Source organism: Anopheles marshallii, chromosome 3 (assembly GCF_943734725.1).
Source record: "Anopheles marshallii chromosome 3, idAnoMarsDA_429_01, whole genome shotgun sequence".
NCBI classification, from domain to species: Eukaryota; Metazoa; Arthropoda; class Insecta; order Diptera; family Culicidae; genus Anopheles; species Anopheles marshallii.
This window is the reverse complement of record NC_071327.1, coordinates 58,396,862-58,415,692: the sequence shown is the minus strand read 5'-3', so window position 1 is coordinate 58,415,692 and position 18,831 is coordinate 58,396,862. Positions and strand designations below refer to the sequence as shown.

General features: G+C 46.5%; 3 protein-coding genes across 3 annotated transcripts in view; all 3 read left to right on the top strand.

Moving 5' to 3' along the window:
• The first annotated feature begins 448 nt into the window (after positions 1 to 448).
• Positions 449 to 1,135, top strand: LOC128712911 (peritrophin-1-like). The gene is made up of 2 exons (XM_053807777.1): positions 449 to 458; positions 528 to 1,135. Exons 1-2 carry the CDS (start codon positions 449 to 451, stop codon positions 1,133 to 1,135), a joined length of 618 nt encoding a protein of 205 aa, XP_053663752.1.
• Positions 1,136 to 2,587: 1,452 nt separating this feature from the next.
• Positions 2,588 to 3,249, top strand: LOC128712910 (uncharacterized). The gene is made up of 2 exons (XM_053807775.1): positions 2,588 to 3,133; positions 3,187 to 3,249. The coding sequence occupies exons 1-2, from the start codon at positions 2,588 to 2,590 to the stop codon at positions 3,247 to 3,249; spliced, it is 609 nt and encodes a 202-aa protein (XP_053663750.1).
• Positions 3,250 to 7,141: 3,892 nt separating this feature from the next.
• Positions 7,142 to 18,831, top strand: part of LOC128716072 (fez family zinc finger protein erm-like) — a 60,277-nt gene continuing 48,587 nt past the window's right edge. The window contains exon 1 of the mRNA XM_053810994.1: positions 7,142 to 7,643. Coding sequence (XP_053666969.1) covers positions 7,142 to 7,643 — 502 coding nt within the window. The remainder of the gene's footprint in view (positions 7,644 to 18,831) is intronic.

The following is an 18,831-nucleotide window of genomic DNA, read 5'->3' as shown; positions in this document are numbered from 1 at the left end:
TTTGTTAAACCCTTTGAGTGCACAATTTTGAGACATAAATACAAATAAAAATACAAATATACTTGCTAAACTTGTTCCTACTTAGAAATAATTAAATTGCCCTTTCGCACGGTGACCTTCACAAGATTAGGCTTTTTTTGTGTATATTTGAACTACGTAAATAATGAAACAGAAACTAATAAAAGTACCTGATGGAACTATCGTTGCGGTTGTAAAATAAAACATCAGTACAAACATTGCTGAGCAAATGGCTCGTGCTGACTGACATCGATTCACTCTCCAGCCACTTGACTGTTTTACACTTGATGCGTTCTCTTCACAGCTCGTTCCGGCCATAGATATATAAAGATAATATCTAGCTAATTGTGCAGGTTGTGGAGACGATTTTTATCAGTCTTGCCATCGCAAGTCTCTGGCGCACAGCAAACTAAGCAGTGTTGGTGACGAAATGGTGATCGGTATGTTTGTCAAATGCATTTTCGTCCATCGTATATACTAACACGGAAATTCTTTTGTTTTTGGTTCAGCTTTAGCCGTGTGTTTGATGGTGAATTTCGTGTCCGGTTTCACGGAAGAAGTTTCCCCGTGCCTGGGAGACAAATTGTATCTTCCTCATCCTACCGATTGTACCCGGTACATTACATGTATTGGAACGAAAGCCTTCGAACAACACTGCCCAGCTGGTTCGGAATGGGATATTTCGGAGTCGACGTGCATTATACCAGAAGTGCCAAAATGTGGCGTTGGACGTAAACCTCCGCCACCACATGTCAGCAAGTGCCCCCCACAGCTTACCCGCTGTCCTGTACATGCGAATCCGACCGAGGAAGTGATCTTTATACCGCACAGTGTTTGTCATAAATTCTACGCTTGTGTGTCGGCCGTTCCCGTTGAGCTGAGCTGCCCGAAGCGGCTCTACTGGAACCATGAGTCATGCAAATGTGACTATGAATATTCACCCGGTACTGAATGTGTTGTGGAGCGACCAAAGCCAACGTTGGGGTTACCTTCTTTTAGTCGTGTACGCCGTTCGGACGAAGAAGTGACCACAACGGCACCGGAAGTGTCTGGTGCGGCTATTCGTGGCGTTACTTCGATTTTAGTGCTAATTGTGACGGTGGTTTTGAATGTATGAGAATCTATAAATCTCATTTTCTTAATTTTTTATGAATTTAACTATCTCGATAACTAAGGTGTTTCGGGTGACACACTGAGAATCAATTGTTAATGGACAGGAAATCGATAACTCAACTGATTAAAACAATAAAATCAGAATATTGTTGGTTAAATACGGTTGCGACAAGCAACCGCGTTCTTTCTGCTACATGAAACACTAACTGCACAAATTTAATAAAAAACGCACAAACATGACTTATTATAGCAATCTTGATTTGCTAAACCGATTGCCTCAGAGTTGGGTATTTAGAGCAGCTAAAAAAACTGTCCTCATATGCCGAGTTAGCTTTATTTAGTGCTATATCTACCGGTCGATGATCCTCTTAGCTCAGGTATTCTTGCTTCGATCGATTTCGCCGCCCGATATAGCGCCCTCTACTCTCAAACGGTTTCAGCCAGCTGTCACATTCGTATCGACCGTTGCATAATATTCAACGAATATTTGTATTCAAAGTTTTGACAAAAGAAATTAAGTAGTAACAAAATCAATATTTAATATGAAGGGCAAAAGAAGCGAAGAATTAAAAAACGCGTAACAAATAAAGACTTCCATGATCAAAGATGATCTTTACATACCCAAAGCTTCTTCTCGACTGGTATAAGTCATATTGGCATTGCACAGCCCCAACCGGTCAGCTGTGTATTTAAGATGGCGAGAACAACCCAGTCTACTGAACGGTTCTTTTATTTTAACTGGTCTGGACGAAAGTACAAACAAAACACATAACCAGCAGTTGTTGCGAAAACACCAACCAACTGCACCTCACACAGGTTTGTTGGTAAACAATGGCATTACAGTGATGTGTACCGATTTAAACCGAACACATGCGCTGTTAGCAGTTTTGTTTTGTGTTTGCATGTTTTCTGTTTGTGGGTGAGTATTATGCAACCGATGAAACGCTTAACGCTTTAGATAGCCAGTCGTGGTATAATATTTTGAGCGGGCAGTTAAGAAGCTAGTTTCAGTCTGTTGAATAACATGACTTGGTGCGATCCGCTTCTGTGTCGCTGTGCAACACGTGACGTTCTGGCCAAAGATGGACAGCGCAGTGTGTTGCATATTTGTACCGATGGGCACGTTCTGAAGTGGGGATTGTTTAGTGACTTCGGTCTCGCCAGGTGATAAGATGTCGCTGTTTCCGTGCACAATGCTTTATAGCACAGCAGGTAAGGTGTATAGAGGCCGAAAGAATGAAATAAGCTATATAAAGCAGAGCCCTTAAAGAAAACCAACTAGCATTTCGTTGCATCGTGTATTAAGGAACGCACAAAACAATCCAGCCGGAGAGTAATATTTTTTGCAGTAGATTTGACGAGGGCGAACAAATTACAGTGAGTGTGCTAAAAAAACTCTTCAGAATTTGGTATCATTCATAACTGACGATTATTGCTATTTTCGATGTTTTCAGAGATGAAAAACAGTTTGTTAATTGCGCTGTTTGTGGCAGCGACACTTTCGACTGCAATGGCGTCTCCACGGCGCGCTCGTATGGCCAAATCGGAACACCCCACCACTATAGCTGAAGAAGTGTCTGCAATCGATCCCGAAACCGTATCACCTTCAACGGAATTATCTGTCCATCCGGTAGAGGAAGTACCGGAAGATAAAGAGTCTGAATCACCGAAAGATCTGCAGGAGCAAAAGAATGATGCTGACCCAACAGTAAGCAATGCGGATGATCATGATGTTGCTGAAGCGGTAGTGACCGACGGTGAGGATGAAACTGTTCCAAACCCACCAGCCGACACTGCACCAGCTTTGGAGCAGGGTGAACCGGACGTGGCGGAAGATAATCAGCAGCATAAGCGGCTCGAAACCAACGAAAAAGGGTCGAAATCATTACTGAACCTGTTCTTAAACGGATTGGATGACATCAAAACGGCAATCAATGAGCTCCAAACAGGCGTTCAAACCTTCTTCATCCCAACTAATGTCGAAGCATCAGTGGCGGATGCGGTGATGCCTTAGTTTGTGATAGCTGACTCTGTTTCCCTGATGCAATTTTCCAGATTGTGCAGCAGTTTGTGCACAGTGGGGGAAAACGGCACAACAAACGATTTCTCAGTCATTAGCTGTAAGAAGGATAAGCTTAAGCGGTATGTTAGCCAGTTATTGTTTCATACTGTGTCTCGAACGTCCAATAAAGTAAGCTATAGGCTTTGGTTTTTGTAACATGCTGTGTAATGGTTTGGATCGGAGATGATACTGGGTTACTCTAAAAATAGTCCGGCACTAATCCTGCTCCGGGTTACGTTTGCGCTGAACATAATCATTACAAACTGAAAAATGAAATGGACGACAAAAGCGATAAATATTAATACGTGCCAAAACGCTGAAACGATAAACATGCGTTGTCTAGAGACAGAATGTTGTGTAACAGAAGCAAATATTGCGATAGTGATAGAGTTAAGGTAAGAAAACCATTAATGAGTTTGTGAGTTAAGCGGTGAGCAAGTCGTAAACTCACTCACGAACTCACCAGTGAGAAGCATGTTGAAAATGCAGCAAAGATCGCAGCAGCACAGTTCATTCATAACAGTGCGGCCGTGCGAGCGAACCCGTGAGAGAAATGCGATGTTTCGAGAGAAACACGATGAAACATTCTGTTCGTTCGGGCAGGCAACATAAAAAAGGGTCCCGAACAGGATCAAGAGGAATGAAAAAGAGGATGCACGCAGATAGGAATAAGATATCAACAATGGAGCACTGGTACGCGGCACACGTCAGCCGGATGTAGAAAGCGGTCCGAAACCCAGGGCGAGATCGCACTAGGCCGGCATTTGTGACGGTGAGAATGAAACAGCACGGTTCCGGTAGGCCACGGCCTGCCGGAGGAAATGAAAGAAACCACCGGAGCATAAAGCATAAACTGTACACGCAACATAGGGTGACCAGCCGCGGGCCACAGTTTGTGTGTGCGTTTCGTGAAGGGGAAATTCGAACCGAACCGAACGGCCGAACGTCCTTTAGGGGCTTCACCAAGCAGCCTCGCTGTTGCTGCCGTACCATTTGTTGCGTTATGCTCATGTACTTGGGTTTCGGTTTGGCACTGGTTGTCGGTGTTGGTAAACCAACGTGTTGCTGGCGCGAGGCTGGTCGGTTCTTGCAACTTGCATGCAACCACCCGTCAGCAGGACGGGTGACTGCAACTTGTTCGCGCGCACGAACCCTCGACCTCGGGCGCGCGCACACAGTCGCACGCTCGGTGCCGAACGTGTGTGGCAAAATAGGAGCCGGCAGCACAACCGAACGGCAAGGATGTTGCCATGTTCGGGTTCGGGTCCGGAATGTTCGGTTTCATAAATGCAACTACACGGCGCCGGCCAGGATTCAAACGCCTTCGACGGTTCGTACAGTGCGGTTGTCGCGCCGATACTTTTTTCTCTCTCGTATCACTCTTGTATCAACTTTTTTCCTGTTTTGTGTACATTTACATTTTTACATGGACTCGGTGTCGGCCCCCTTGTTTCCTTTCGGGTCTACTACCAGCCTACTGCTACTTCAAAACTGTTCGCTGTCATCTGTCACGTGTGCGTGTTGTGAATAGTGTATTTTGTTTGTGCTCGTTAGTGTTTCCGCCTTTCACTACTCCTCTTCCTGCTGTTCAACTGGGCTGGCCAGCAATTCTACCCACAGTGTAACATCCCGTTTGGTGTGCAGGCAAACATGGCGGAATAAGCACGGTCAGCAAATGCAACAGTGCATCAAGTGGTGATTGACGCAACGCATCCGCACTGTCAGTGACACGTTGGAGAATCTCGGCTTCGAGATTCTACCATCCGCAGTGTGAGAGAGGGTGAATAAAGCAATCAAGTGACCGTTGGTTTTGTGCAATGTGCGCTAGTAACTGTGCGAACGTTATCGCGTGTTTGGTGTCGTTTCGGTTTTACTCCATTTCGTCGGAGTTTCGGATGAGTTTTTGAGTGCAGTTTTGGTGTTTGTACCTGCTTCGCGCCATCGCACCGTTCGCGGATCCTTTGTGCCCGGGTTGGAGGATAGAGCGGAAGTATTCCAATGCTGTGTCACGGTATTCGGTTCGCGATACCGTCCGGTTGCTTGCACCCGGCAATGAACAGGACAGCCCACCGAATATCACAGTAGCCGCCATGAACTAGGATAACGTAACGTCTTTTCGTCGCTACTATCGGTCGTCTACTCTCACTCTGATCACCCCGAACTGTCCGCCTTCAAGCGTGGGTGCCAAAGTTCTGTGGCCAACTCTGTGCCATTTCTCAGCTGTAACGTGACAATGTGAAGTTGATGTACTGTACTTTTCTGCTCCTCCACCGAGCCTGTTCTAACCGTGCTCGGGTTTCTGCTCAGGACGACCGATCCGACGAACTTTACTTAAGCTAAAAGCTCTGTGCTTATCCTGTGCGCTTCTGTCGCAAGCAAAGTTTCGTCTGTCCTCTGTACGTCTAAGTGTAAGCTGGAACTCTAAGCCACCCGGAGCCACCTGTCCGCTCCCACTGCTCCCGGATGCAACAATCGGATTAAAGCGAAAGGAAGGCAGCAACGTATCGCACAATCCATTCCGCGCCCAGCGGTAAACCGAAAAGCAATAAGGAAGAAAAGCAATAAAAGCCGTTCAAGCAATAGCAACCGCAGGTGAAGTGCGGCTGCCGAAGGAGGTAGTTGCCCCAGCCCCAGTGTCGGGCGGTTCGATCGATTCCGAGGCAGTGGTTTCGATGCGAATAAATAAGTCGTACCGTCGGTGTCCGGTATGAGCCGTTTGGGATAAGGGCAACCAGCGGCTCTTTGGATGAAGCGGGATGTCTAAGGTGTACCGCTCGTTCGGGTGAAATTTGTGTTTTGTGTGAGCGGTGGCCTTTTCCGTTGGTTTTATTAGAATTTTCGGGGCTACGCTGTCCCGTAATGCAAGCTCCCGGTTGTGGTTGATACGGGCATCTTTTGCTGATGGACTCTAACTGCTACGGATTACTACATACTACTACTACCACCACCACTACTCTTCGGACTATCGGAGGCGGTTGTTTGTGTTTCATCGGGTGTGGAAACGGTGTCAATTTTACGTGCGTCTAGTTCCATTTGCACGAAGCTGTGCTGGTGATTGTGTTCTGTTTTCACGCGTCAGTTTCAAAACTAAACATTGCTAAACCGTAACCGGGCGTTAAGTGTTTGCGACCCAACTAGCGCCCCCAGTTCACCGCTGCCGCGCGGGATAGCAGGGACTGCAATTCTTCACTGCCCATCCGCAGTGTGCACGTGCTCGATCCCAGTTGGCTCCCAAACAATTCCAGCCAATTCTTCTTGTTCCTGCCCGGGATGAAAGTGGTGCTTTGGTATCTGTGTCACGTTCTGGCGTAAAATTTATTCCATCCTTCGGTGCTGGAAGAGACGTCCGCGCACTGGCGAGCGTATTCTCCAGAGCAATCCCACTCGCGTCCCAGCACGTACGGTGTTGTGCGGATATAAAACTGGATGTAGCCTTAGGTACATCGGCTATCCCGGGTTCTTATTGCGAGCAAAATTGAGAAAACCGTTTCCCCACTAAACGAGAACAGAAGGTGAGGCAAAATCAACAGACGCCAACAATTGTTGTGAAGCAGCCCGGTGGATACTGTTGCATTTCGGAAGGAACGGAAGAAACCAGCTTCGAAGTCTATCGGTTCCCGAAAGTGGCACTAGAGTATTTACCTCCCTGTGCGAGCAACCATGTGCAACCAGTAGTATTGATTTACGCCTGTCGGTCGTGAGATAAAACTCGACTCGGTACAATCCGGTGTCCACGTCATGAACCACCTCAACCGACCGTGAGCAAGGCACTGATCGGCAATCGATGCACTTGTACGCTGGGAGCAGTATTTAGAAGTACCTGAACGTAATCCTTACCCGTCTCGAGTCACAGACTAACACACGGAGAGTAGTAGACACCGGAAGGGTTGTTAAGTTTCCCAACCCACTATCCATTGAATTCCGCAAACACCCACTCAGCACCTCAAAATGCCCCGCTGTTTAATGGCGAAAAAATGGAAGGCCTATCCATGGCCCGACCGAGCGGAAGAACAGCCGACCGCTGAGCAAGAATTGGACTCGACCACCTCCGGCACAAGCAGTACACTGCACGCGGTACCATCTTCATCGTCCACGGTGGAACGAACCAGTAGTAGTAGTAGTAGTAGTAGCAGCAGCAGCAGCAGCAACAGCGGAAGCAACAACGAAACGACCAGCACATCCAGCACGCCCACGACGGTTGCGCCTGAATGTAGTCAACCGCAGGGTACGACCCAATGCCCGGCCGAACTCGTGGAGGAGGATGAAGAAATAGACGTCGTGGGTGATTCGCCGGCGGCCGCAACGGCCACCGCGGCCAGCAGCAAGTCCACCGGCAGCACGGTAGCCACCTGTTGGGGTCCATCCTCACCGACTGCCGGTGCAACGGCGCCCAGTCCACCGCCCCACTCACCGGAAGCGGCCACGCGCGAGTCGACCATCCTGTACAACGGTGAGTTGTTTGTGGCAGTTTCATGCTGTTATCGTTATCGCGCAAGGGGACGAAACGTGCGTGCGTGCATGTATCGTGACGACAGTCACCGCTAGTTGCTCCGTTTAATTGGGATTAGCTAATGGGCAGCGACTGGACAGGACGACTGGACGTGTTTGTTGGGCGGCGTCCCCAAAGCATGGACTGCAGGTGCACGTGCCCTGAATTGGTAACGATTTCCCTCCTTGGTGTTGGTATCCTGTAAGCCACACCAAAGAGAGAGAGAGAGAGAGAGAGAGTGAGCCGTCAGTGGTTTTTGTTGGCGAGCTCCAGAAGTGGCAAAAGAAAGCATCCCCAAAAGTAAGCGTAAAACGAAACGTTGACGTTCTCACACCCCGCCGCCAGGCAGAACGGGTCTTGTGTTCTGACCGTGTCCACGAGGAACGTTGTGGCGCACGCGGTTCTAACATAATTCTAACTTTGTGTAATCTGCTGTTGATGGTTAAAGTGATACGCATTACAATGCTAATGCGACATTTTGTCCGTCGGTAGCAGTGGGCTGGCGTTTTTTGGGGTTCGGATTGCGTGAGCCCGTACGTTTGTGGCCATGTGAAACAACCAGCGCTAGCGCTAAGGGGATAGTGTTTGTTCGGGGATTAAAGGATTACAAATGTTTGATTAGAAGAATGGTTTGCTTAAGAGTATTGCTTTGTTGCTATTGTACGCGACCGTGGTGATTAAGAACAATTTGTTCTTCGCGCGGTTGATTCGTGTGATTCTTTTGATACAGCCATCAAAAGTTTCAAGAATTCGTGGCATTTTTCAAGTGTTTTAAAGCATTTCTTACTGTTTTTGCTATAAATGTCTCTTCCATCAACCTGAAAAAACGTGTCCAATGAATTGTGGTATCGAATTCAACACCTCTCCATTCCACCCAATTTGATTTCACCCGAGAGTGTAATGAAAAAATCACATCAAATTCCATTGACCACCACCCAAAATGGTCATCAATCGGATGGAGCCCCCTCCGCGGTTGCCATTTCCGAACGTAAACATAATCAAAATCAAAACCACGTGCCATTTCGCCCAATACCCGAACGGCCACGGCATCGGTGTCCCCAATTTTGTGTTGCATCATCCCCCGGGAGCTGACCGGATAACGAAATAGAGTTTTGATATTTTAGTCCGACCTCCCGATTTGGGATCCTTCCATGCAACAAAAAAAAGAAAGAATCCTACCCCACCGGAAAGCATTGGATTTTCAGCCCCAACGTGGTTTGGTGGCTCATTTTCATTAACACGCACTTTCCACACAGAAAAAGCAGCACAGGGCAGCATAAAGTGGCAGCAGCAGCGGGAAAACAAACATTTATTCTACCCCGGCACCTCGGTACCGGCGAGGGACAGCAGAAAGAAACAACATCCTTGAACTCATTTCGGACAGTGGCCACCCGGACTCACGGGTAGGCAATAAAACCGGAAATAAAGCAGCAGAATTTAAAAGCATCCACGTTCACCGACGGGATTAGGCGGGCCGACGAGTTGCAGTCAGCTTAAAGGGAAAATGCCTACCGTCTTTTCCCAACTCCTCAGCCCGATGATGGCGAATGGTGATGTTGATGATGGTACGGACGAGACCTGGATGTGCTGTGTGCGTTTTTTCTTTGGGGGGGAAAAGCAAAAAGCACTGAAAGAATTCCCCAAACAAACGGTCGCCCGATGAAGCGTCCGCAGAGGAAGGGATCGAGTGCGGGTGAGTTTTCTTTTATGGAAAATTGGAAATTCGCAATCGGCAGTCGGCCGTAGTCGGTGTCGGGTGGATCGGTCCGGTTGGTCGCGCGATGGAGCGACTCAAATGAAGTGAAAGGTTCAGTTCATTTCGCTGTGTTTCGAAAGTTTAAGACCGAAACCGGGACGCAGTGTTGCGAAGAAAACGTTGCGGGATTCCGGGCAAGGCGCTAAGATGAGTGTGGACCGGCTGGGCGTTGAAATGTTGACTGCTTTTATTGTTATTCCGGCCGTTGCTGCTAATGGCCACCGAATAGTATTAAGTAGGAATGAAAGTCGTCCACGAGCTCTTGCCGTGTTTCCGTCCTGTCTGCATCGGGAGGGAATGCGAATTGAATGTGATGCTGCTCCGGCTGCTTCCAGCGTCCGTTCTGGCTGGCAGCAGTCTATCCTTGCTGCTGTCCGTGTAGTCCGCACGTCAGGCGCGTCCCATTCCGGATGGGGTCATTCAAACTGACCGTAGTGGCAGCATGGCAAGACGAAATGCGGTGGGATAGGGGAACGAAACGGTATCAAATATCCAATTATGTTTGCGTCATCTTGTTATACATTCTGGCGACTTTATGTCTATTAAGGGACCCATATAACAGGTCTCCCAAATGGTTCGGGTGATTCTAGAGTGCTGCCGCCGTCGCCATTTCGCCGACCCATGTTCCCCCGATGTCGCTGGTCGTTCGTTTATAGCGGATGGCAAATGTTGTTGAAACTACTCAAACTACGATCACATTAGCTGTTGCGATTTTTCGACCACGACCAGGCCCGGGTCGTGATCGTTCCTTCGGCGTTTGTGATTTTGCGAAAACAGTAATGGTTGGGGCATTACTCCATCGCACCCTTTTTGCACCCGTTTTCCAGCTTCTCTGTTGCGCTGAATGGAAGATTTCCATTTCCTTTCGAAGCGTCCACATGGGACCGGGTCACATTTCCTTTGCAAAAAAAAAAATCTCCAAAGGTTCTGACTGTTTGTTTTCTTTGGTGTGGTCCTTCACTTTCCACGCCGAAAAACTACGCATCGCAGCACGTGAAAATGGGAAAACATTTTCCACCGGCCGGGGTAAATGGGTAGAGCTACTACATTGGCAGCAAATTATGGTGCGACGTGCATCCGCAGTCATACGTGACAGTTGGACATGACGCGAGCCAACGATACGGGATGGATCTGTTTTACAATCCGAATTTCCAGTTCCATATTTGTTAATGGGTTAGGAGTTTAGAGGACATAACGAACGGTATTTGAAAAAACTCGAACACAATCGATGCCTCGTTGACATTCTGCTGCTACTTTGATACCTCAACTGCAATGTACAGAAATATCCTTTGTAACAAATTGCATAGCTTTAGGCGCATTCTTTAGCGTGCGATTCAAAATGACGAACGCACGTGGCAGCTTGCAAAAACACCTTAATTAAATACCATCCAATCCGGTGGTGCAAAATATTGAATAAAAACAATTATCCGACAAAGGGAAAATCGATAGTAGTGAAAGTAATTCGGTGTGGGAAAATGGGCAACCTCCGTATCAAAACAACGAACCGTCACAGTTGTGCTGTCGTAAAATGTCACCGTGTCGAGGTGAAAAAGGGGCAAAAGGGTCCGAAAGGGTAGGATGGATTAAAAAATCAATAAAAACAGAAATTCTGTTCACATCCCTTCTGGGGCTGCGAACCCCAAACAACCACCACCCGCAACTGTACGCAGAGATGGAATGCAAGAAAGCATTCCGAAGCGCAGTGGGCAAAAATCAATTTCATATTCGCATTCGCTCTCGGTGCTTGTTCCACTTATCAATGCATAAAATATGCAAATCGAACCAAAATCCAAATAAATTTACACCCCCCTTCATGTGTTTTTTCCCCTCCAATCATCTTTCCATTCCGTATTGAGTTCGGGAGGGTGGGCGTCTGTTTTTCAGATTCTTTTCACGCTGATGCGATTTATCGCACACTCGGTTCGTTTTTGTTCCATTTTTCCAGCTACCGCTATTTTTCAATGATTTTCCACCGATTGACGTTCGGCAGTCATTTGTGCGCTGTGCCAGGGTGCCATTTAGCCTTTTTTCTCGCCCTTCCCAGTTCCCTCTCCCTTCCGCTTTCAGCAAATGTGGGTGGTGATAATGCAGCGATTTTACGATTGGCGCGCCACTCGACGGCAAAGTGCTGCAGTTGTCTCGGTGCGGAAAATCACTCGAACGGAAAGTCGGCAAATCTGCATTCTTATGACCACCTTCGCCCCATAATCGCTCGGCCAGAAAAGGGAAGTGTAAAGTGTCTGCGGAGATGACGGATTAACGGACGGTGGATGAATTTATGGTTTCTGGTTCTGTTGTTTTTCCCACCGTTCGTTCCGGCGCTCCGTGGGTTTTGTTTTTCCAGCCGAGCTTTTCTTCCCAGGCGTGCCCAGTGAAGGGAAAGGACATTCACTTGGCAATGTTCGCCTTTGTAAGAGCCCGCTTCGGGAGTGTGCGGGGTGGGCAAATAGGACACGTTTGGTAGACGTTTTGCTGCACTGGCATTGTTGGACAGTGCGGTGCGCTTCGTTGCTGCAGTTGATTTAATGACCGTAATGTGCTGCGTCTGGGTAATGACAATCATTTCCCACACTCACACAAAAGAGAATATGAAGGAAAAATTCCACCAACATGGCATTAAAAAGGAACAAAAAAATGTGAATGCGTCCCTGTTTTTTAACGCATTATGTACGTATGTTCTGCGTCACGGTGAGCACTTGGTAAAGGTAAAGCATTTATGCCAATCGATCCATATCGAATAAATCGATTTTAACATTCACCGCAACGAAACATTCTTCGCACGCACTCTGACCCATGCAAAGAGGAATGAAATTATGTTCGAATACAGTTCGCTTATAGTGGTCTGGTGCACCCATCACGTGGAGGTTTTTTTTTACTATTTAATCGCGGAAATTGACAACGATAACCCCCAACGGGTCGGATGGTCACGACTGCGTCACACTGTGTGCTGCAGCAAACCATGCGGCACAGGTTGTCAGTTTCCCTCGTTGCACAATCGATTCAATATGGAGCGATCGATGAAATAGCTTGCGGTTTCTTTTAACCATACGTTTCTTGTTTGAAGTTGCACACCAAGAACGCTTTCAAGATGAACAGTTGGGTGAATGGAAGCAACAGTTCTATCGGGAACATGGCAATAGTTGAAATATTCAACGAGCAGTAGCCATCGTGTACTGGTGTTGCCTAATTGGTCAATTTGTGGTGTAGGGATGGTTGTTTTTTTGTTAAAACATGTGTTAGATATATTTGAACAGAAAGGCTTATTTGCTTTGAAATATCCGGTTGTTTTATAAAAAACTTGATTATCGGAAATTTGACAGTTAAGTTAATTTATAGCACAAATTCTAAGCCAAAAGGTGAAAAATTTCTCCGAAAATACCTTCTCTGGTCATGTAAAACATTTGTTTCTAGGTTTTGTAAATGTTTTCTTTCAAAAAGTCGCTTGATTTGCAAAATATTCAATTTTTAAATAATTGATAAGAAGTAAACTCAGTAACTTTGAAGTATAAACGATATTGCATCAGGAGTTGACATACACGGACATTTCAATTACTCGAGTCTCGTAATAATTAGGGAACTCCTTGCAGTTTGTTTTAAAATAGGCGAGAAATTGATGTTTGCTTAAACAAATAATGTAACACAAAATTGCACAAAAACCATTGAATTATTTAGGTTAATAATTTATTTACATACTTTGGTAAGTGAAAATTGAGTAATAAAATAATAAATAAATGTTTTAGCAAAACCGTTACGTTCCATAATCCTTCATAAGAATTGCTTCATTAGCACCTTCTGCTTGAAATCAATTAAAGAACCATTTTCAATCGATCACTCGTACAACCTGTGGTATCCCAACGCTCACCGTACGGTTGCGCCTCCATTCCATTAGCAATCCATTTCGTGGCCAGGCACCTCGGAAGCGCTCGGAGCACGATCGCTAATTATTGTCATCCAATTGGTAATAAAATATTAATAGAACATTGCAAAGCGGAACTCGAGGACCGAGAACGTTGCACTGCACTCATTAGTGTGTGCAGCGCAGTGGAGTCGAATGGAGACGCCCGGCCGAGCTATCCGAATGCCACTTCCAATCAAGCACTGCAGCACCACTTTCACATACTTAAAACAAGGCTGCCGGTTGTTTATAATTACTATTAGTATTCGGTCGGGCGATAGCGGCCCGGAGGTTTCTGGCCATAGATATGGAGCCGTGCGTTTGCAGCGTATGGCGTGCGAAATTGTATCCCTTTTTTTTTATGGCGCATCTCAGTGTGGCTGTAGACACTGTAGCAACGTGGGCCACTGCGGAGGTGTTGGAGGGACAAAAAAAGGGCGAGAATGCACGGAACACGATGCTTGTGTTTGGTTATTTACGAGCCCGGTGGAGATCTGCTACTCTCCAGCACGGTTCAACAGAATGCGGCACTCATTCTTTGCTCGTTATTAAATCGATTTACGCCTGCCGAGTCGCGGGCAGAGCTGCAATCGATGATGATTCAGTAGTGTGCCAGATATTCACCTGTCGATCGTTTGCCTCCCAATTCTCGACTATTTCACGAAAGTGGTGGGAGTGCCACAACGAGGTGCAAACGACCGCATCAGTTGAAGGTGAAAGTAAAACACGGGCAGACTGGGCAGACCAAAACCGTGCGTCCGTGTCCGATGAGGGAAACTTTGCATATTTTATTAAAAAAAAATCCTCCCAACGCTGGTTCCGATGTCCAACATCGAAAGGTTACTCGTGTTTTTTTCTGTTATTGCTGCTGGAATTTGCATTCTTCCGATGATGTCCGACGGTACGTTCAATGTTCTCGTATCGCGCATTCATTGATTTCATCGCCTTAGCAACACGAAGGTGGACTGGATGGTGGACAGGGATGTTTGTCTGCCCCGCTCTAACTCTCGGTCTCCGTCAAGCGGAGCCATGTTCTGGATGGCCCTTTTTTCACCGTGGCGATGGCGAAATTTGTCTGCTTTAGTTAATTTTAATTTAATTTTCACGTACAATGCTAACGTCCGCGCGTCACGTATGGCGGAAGGGTTTGTCCAGGTGGAATACTGTTCGCTGCCCGCAAGGGGGATGCTGTATGCTGGACCAATAAAGTGATCCTTCATGCGTGGCAAAAAAGGGACCACACCTGGGGTGGTGAAAAACGAGACAGAAAAAAAGGGTATCAAGATAAAAAAAAACGCCCACACACACGAATTGCTGATGTTGTTGTACTGACGGGAGTGTTTTTAGTTTGCGTCATTTCTCTTCTTTGGTCCGGTGGATGCGTCCAGCATAGGTCCGTGTCGAATTGATCTCGTGCAACAGGGGTGGTAGATCCCTGTGTTCATGCATTATTACGATGATTATTGCTGTCATTTTTGGGGCGCGCTGGAACCCCCCCCAAAAGGACACCCAGCCCCATTCATTCCCTCAGTTGAGGCTGTAGTTTTTCGCGTTTTTGGCTTCATGATTTATTTCTTCGCTGTGCTTGCACACCGCACACAAATCCCTTCCAACGGTGTGCCGATTTTGAAAAGAATCCATATTTCCGTGGCGAATCCCTCTCGGTGCAGCCACGCTTTGTCCACGCCTCCCCAAAAGGTTCCCTCGCCCAACTCGGGACCAGAAACGTCTCCATCGGTGTGCTGGACGGTCTCATTTCCATTTACTTTCCGGCGCGACCGGCATTCACCGGCCCGGGTGCGTCCGAGTGGCATCGTTAACAAAATCTGATCCGGATCCCGGTTGGTACAGGGGCGTCCGCAGCACGACCGGAACGACAACCGTTCGGACAAGATAATTTATGTTATAAATAATTCCACAATCGGTAAATCTCTCCCCGTGCGTCCTTTACCGTTTGACCGGATGGTTGGGTTTTGTTCTAGCGGCTTCGTGTTGTGTTGCCGCTTTTTTTGTAGTTGTTGTGCATCACGGATTTAGAGGATAGGTGGATTTTTGTCCTTGGTGCTGAAAAAAAATGGAAGGAACACGATTTTTTTTTCGCTTTTGTGTGTGTTATTATTTTTATGTTTTGTCAGAACATTCCACACGGTTCGTTTAGTGTGTTGTGCTGGATGATGTAGGGACAAGGGAGCAAAAATTGGCCATCAAAAGCCATGCGTGAATCCGTCGTAAGGGAGTGTGCTTTGGAAATTTAATCTTGCTACTAAAAACCTTTAACATTGAAGTTGGCATCATTTAAAGGTACGTCATGCTGTGCTAGAATAAAAGATTTTATATGAGCATTGAAAGGGAATATAAGGAAATAAACTGTAAGAGCAAAATGTTCTAAATGCAATCATGTTTTTATTACATCCCGAAGCAGTGACAATTTTATAAAGGAGCTAATTTAATGAGGCATTTAAATATATATATTCTTTTTGGGCATGACTCCCGAGGTAAACGCTTCTTCCTATTTGGAATGATAAATATGGCAGGACCCGGGATAAGGGAAAACAATCATGACCATCATCTATTTCACTCACGTCCCTGCTGCGGCGAGTCCGCCCCGAACGGAGGCGGCACCCGGAAATGTCAACCCGTTTCAGTCAATACTTTCGGGCCTGAAAGTGGAAGGATGCTCGTAGTCACTCGAGCGAAACACCTAAAACTGTGTAAAAAGAAACAGTTCCACCAGCCGGCTGACGTGGCAGCGCTGATTGTGTTTTGCTTTGTGCTGTGCGTGTGTTTTTTTGTTGTTGCTTTTTGTTTCTGTTCACCAACTTCACCAACTCCTGTCATTAGAATTTCGGCTCCAGGATCTGCGGGTCAACCCTGCACAAAAAGGCAACAAACCAGCCCGGATGCGGAAGAAGCGAAAGTTGCGCAGGAAGGAAGTCCGTACCAAAGCTGAGGATTGTCGCCTCTGTCGGCTCCTGTTGCCATTGCTTTCGACACACGGGAGATATGGGGAATTCTTATGAGGGCGGAGGGAACGGGAACGGTTGGCCGATTGTGGCGGGTGGTTTGGGTGACGAAAATAATCGATCCGAACGCAACAGCGTGGGGGTTTGGGGCAAAAAAGGGTTTTCCCCAAAGATAAAGAACGTGCGATAAAAAGCAGTTGGCCATAACCATAACCATAAATCCCGTCACTTGCGTCACCTTTCCGGAGTGTGCACTGGTGCTGGTCGCTGTGCACTGGGACACCATGACCGGTGGGCAGAACCAACGGGAGCCAACTGTTTTCTGTTCCAATCTCCCGGTGTAGGTGGCGGTAGCTCTTTAAGATGGGTGTGTAGGGTTGATGTGACCATAATTCCTCTCGTTCTCTCTGCTTAGTTGTGTTGTTACCAAAAATCATACCATAAGGGACAAAGCAAAACCGGAACGACGGTTGTTCCTTGAAGTGGTCGGGTTGATGAGCCAACAAGTGAAAAATGGTTACATCCAACCTTGCCCGATGCCTGTGCGATGGTCATTCGTTTCTTTTCTTGCATGTTAAAATTTAAGGATTTTTACGTCAGTTTGATAACCACCGATGCAAAGTGAATGCGCGAGTAATGCTGGTACGACGAGCTGGGACTAATAGCATTTGAAAGGAGTATATCCACAGATACTACACTTCGTGTGTCTTCTGCAGTCTGTTGCCTGTGGACGGTGTTTATCGTTTGCTGGGATTGGAATCGTGCGTCTCTCTCTCTCTCGCTCTCACACACACATGCTCCTTATCGTTCCCATTCTTATCTTCCGGCCCCATTGGACTTATGGGCCCGAAGTTTTTCCATCACCTTTGTCACCGTTGGAGGGTCCCTGGTGCAATCAGTACGAACATGGACACCCTCCACGTTGAATAATTTAAGCTTCTTATGAGGATTAATACCCTTCCCGTATCGTGCACACGGGCAGCGCAAATCGTCATGTAGGTTGCCCGATAGCCCGACTCCCCTTTCTGCCCGTATTCCCGAATTCGAAGGACCAGAAGGAATCGAGAGAAGTTTTTCCCTCGCACGCTTGGACAACTGGTCGCCATCGGTGGTGCATCGGCATGGGACGCGGTAAGAAAACATTTCACACTAAGCTGCCGTGCAGGGGTTTCTCGCTCCCGGACCCACAGGTTCGGATTTCGTACGCCAAACAGTTGGACGAAACGGTTGTGAGCCCCTTTGTGTGTGTGTGTTGCTGGTGCAAAGAATGCGATCCGTAATTTTAGTTTTGCGAATCATTAAAAATTCATAAAATTTTATCGCAACTGTTCATGCATGGGCTCGCAAAGACGAATTTATTGCTGTTTCGGGTGAGTTTTTGTGAATTTTTACGACGCACTTGTGTGGCTTACCGGAAGTGGCGGAACCACTGCTATCTGGACGGTGCCAGCCGATAGCATACTTTTAGGCTCGTATGGCAAAAGGGGCTGTGAAGCGTGGTATCATGTAGGCGTCCAGCTGTGGTTTACGGGCTTACGGGTTGATCAAATATTACCTTTAAAAGGGCACGATGTGGCGAAAAATAATTATTATTAGGTGTTTAAGTGTGTGTTGAAGGAATTCTGCTCTTCATTGTGTGTAGTATAAGGGTAACGATTTAATTTGAATTTTACATTTGAAATAATTAATTTACACTAGAACTACCGGACCGGTCATTTTGACTGGTACTCATAATTTTTATCTCATTATTTTTTAAGGCTAAACAATTTATGTATGGCTTTAAAATATATATGTAGCACGTACTCATACACAAAGAATTAAAACATTATCCTGGCCGTAGATATTGTTTGTTAAGTGACCTTTAATAAGAAAAAAACGCTTAAAACTGTTGATGCCTTCTAATGTCAAGGATTCTCATTTTGTTAAATTGTCAGCAATTTGTATAAATTAATTATTCATGTAAATGATAAATGCCTTTCGAAATAAAAACCAAACAAAATGCTTCGAAATTTCAATGCATTTCGGCTTTAACACTGATTGATATTGTTTGCAATTAGTTCGCCCTTTTTTCCGTGCGGTGTTTGCCCAAAAGCTAAGCTTTCGGTCAAATGAAAGCGTACACGGCCCTCATTCAAACAATTCGATTTACACGATTTGTACGTGCCTGCATGTTTTACGCTGATTAAAGATTCCTTTTAATTATCGCTCGACAATCGACCCCTTGGCAACGCAGACACCATTCGATGGCAGGTGCCAGGTCCAACGTGTGAACGGTTGCAGCAGGATTGAACCCGAGGGTGGGTGTTGCCGTCCGAAAGGAAACGTCTGCCTGTTAGGATGCATTTGGGAGCAAAAATAAAAAACGTTCTACACAGAACAAAAAAATGCCAAACCCGGAAGATAAAAGGACACTAGCCGTGCGTGACTGCACTCCAAAATCGTCACCGTGATTTGTGTGCAAGACGAGAAGGAATTTGCTCGCCAACTGGGATTGGCGTTTCATGTTGTCGCCGTTATTTGATTGTTATTTGTGTC

Coding starts and splice junctions, on each gene's coding strand:
- LOC128712910 (XM_053807775.1), top strand. CDS start 2,588: ATGAAAAACAGTTTGTTAATTGCGCTGTTTGTGGCAGCGACACTTTCG. Junction 3,134..3,186: donor AAGCATCAGTGGCGGATGCG/GTGATGCCTTAG, acceptor GCAATTTTCCAG/ATTGTGCAGCAGTTTGTGCA.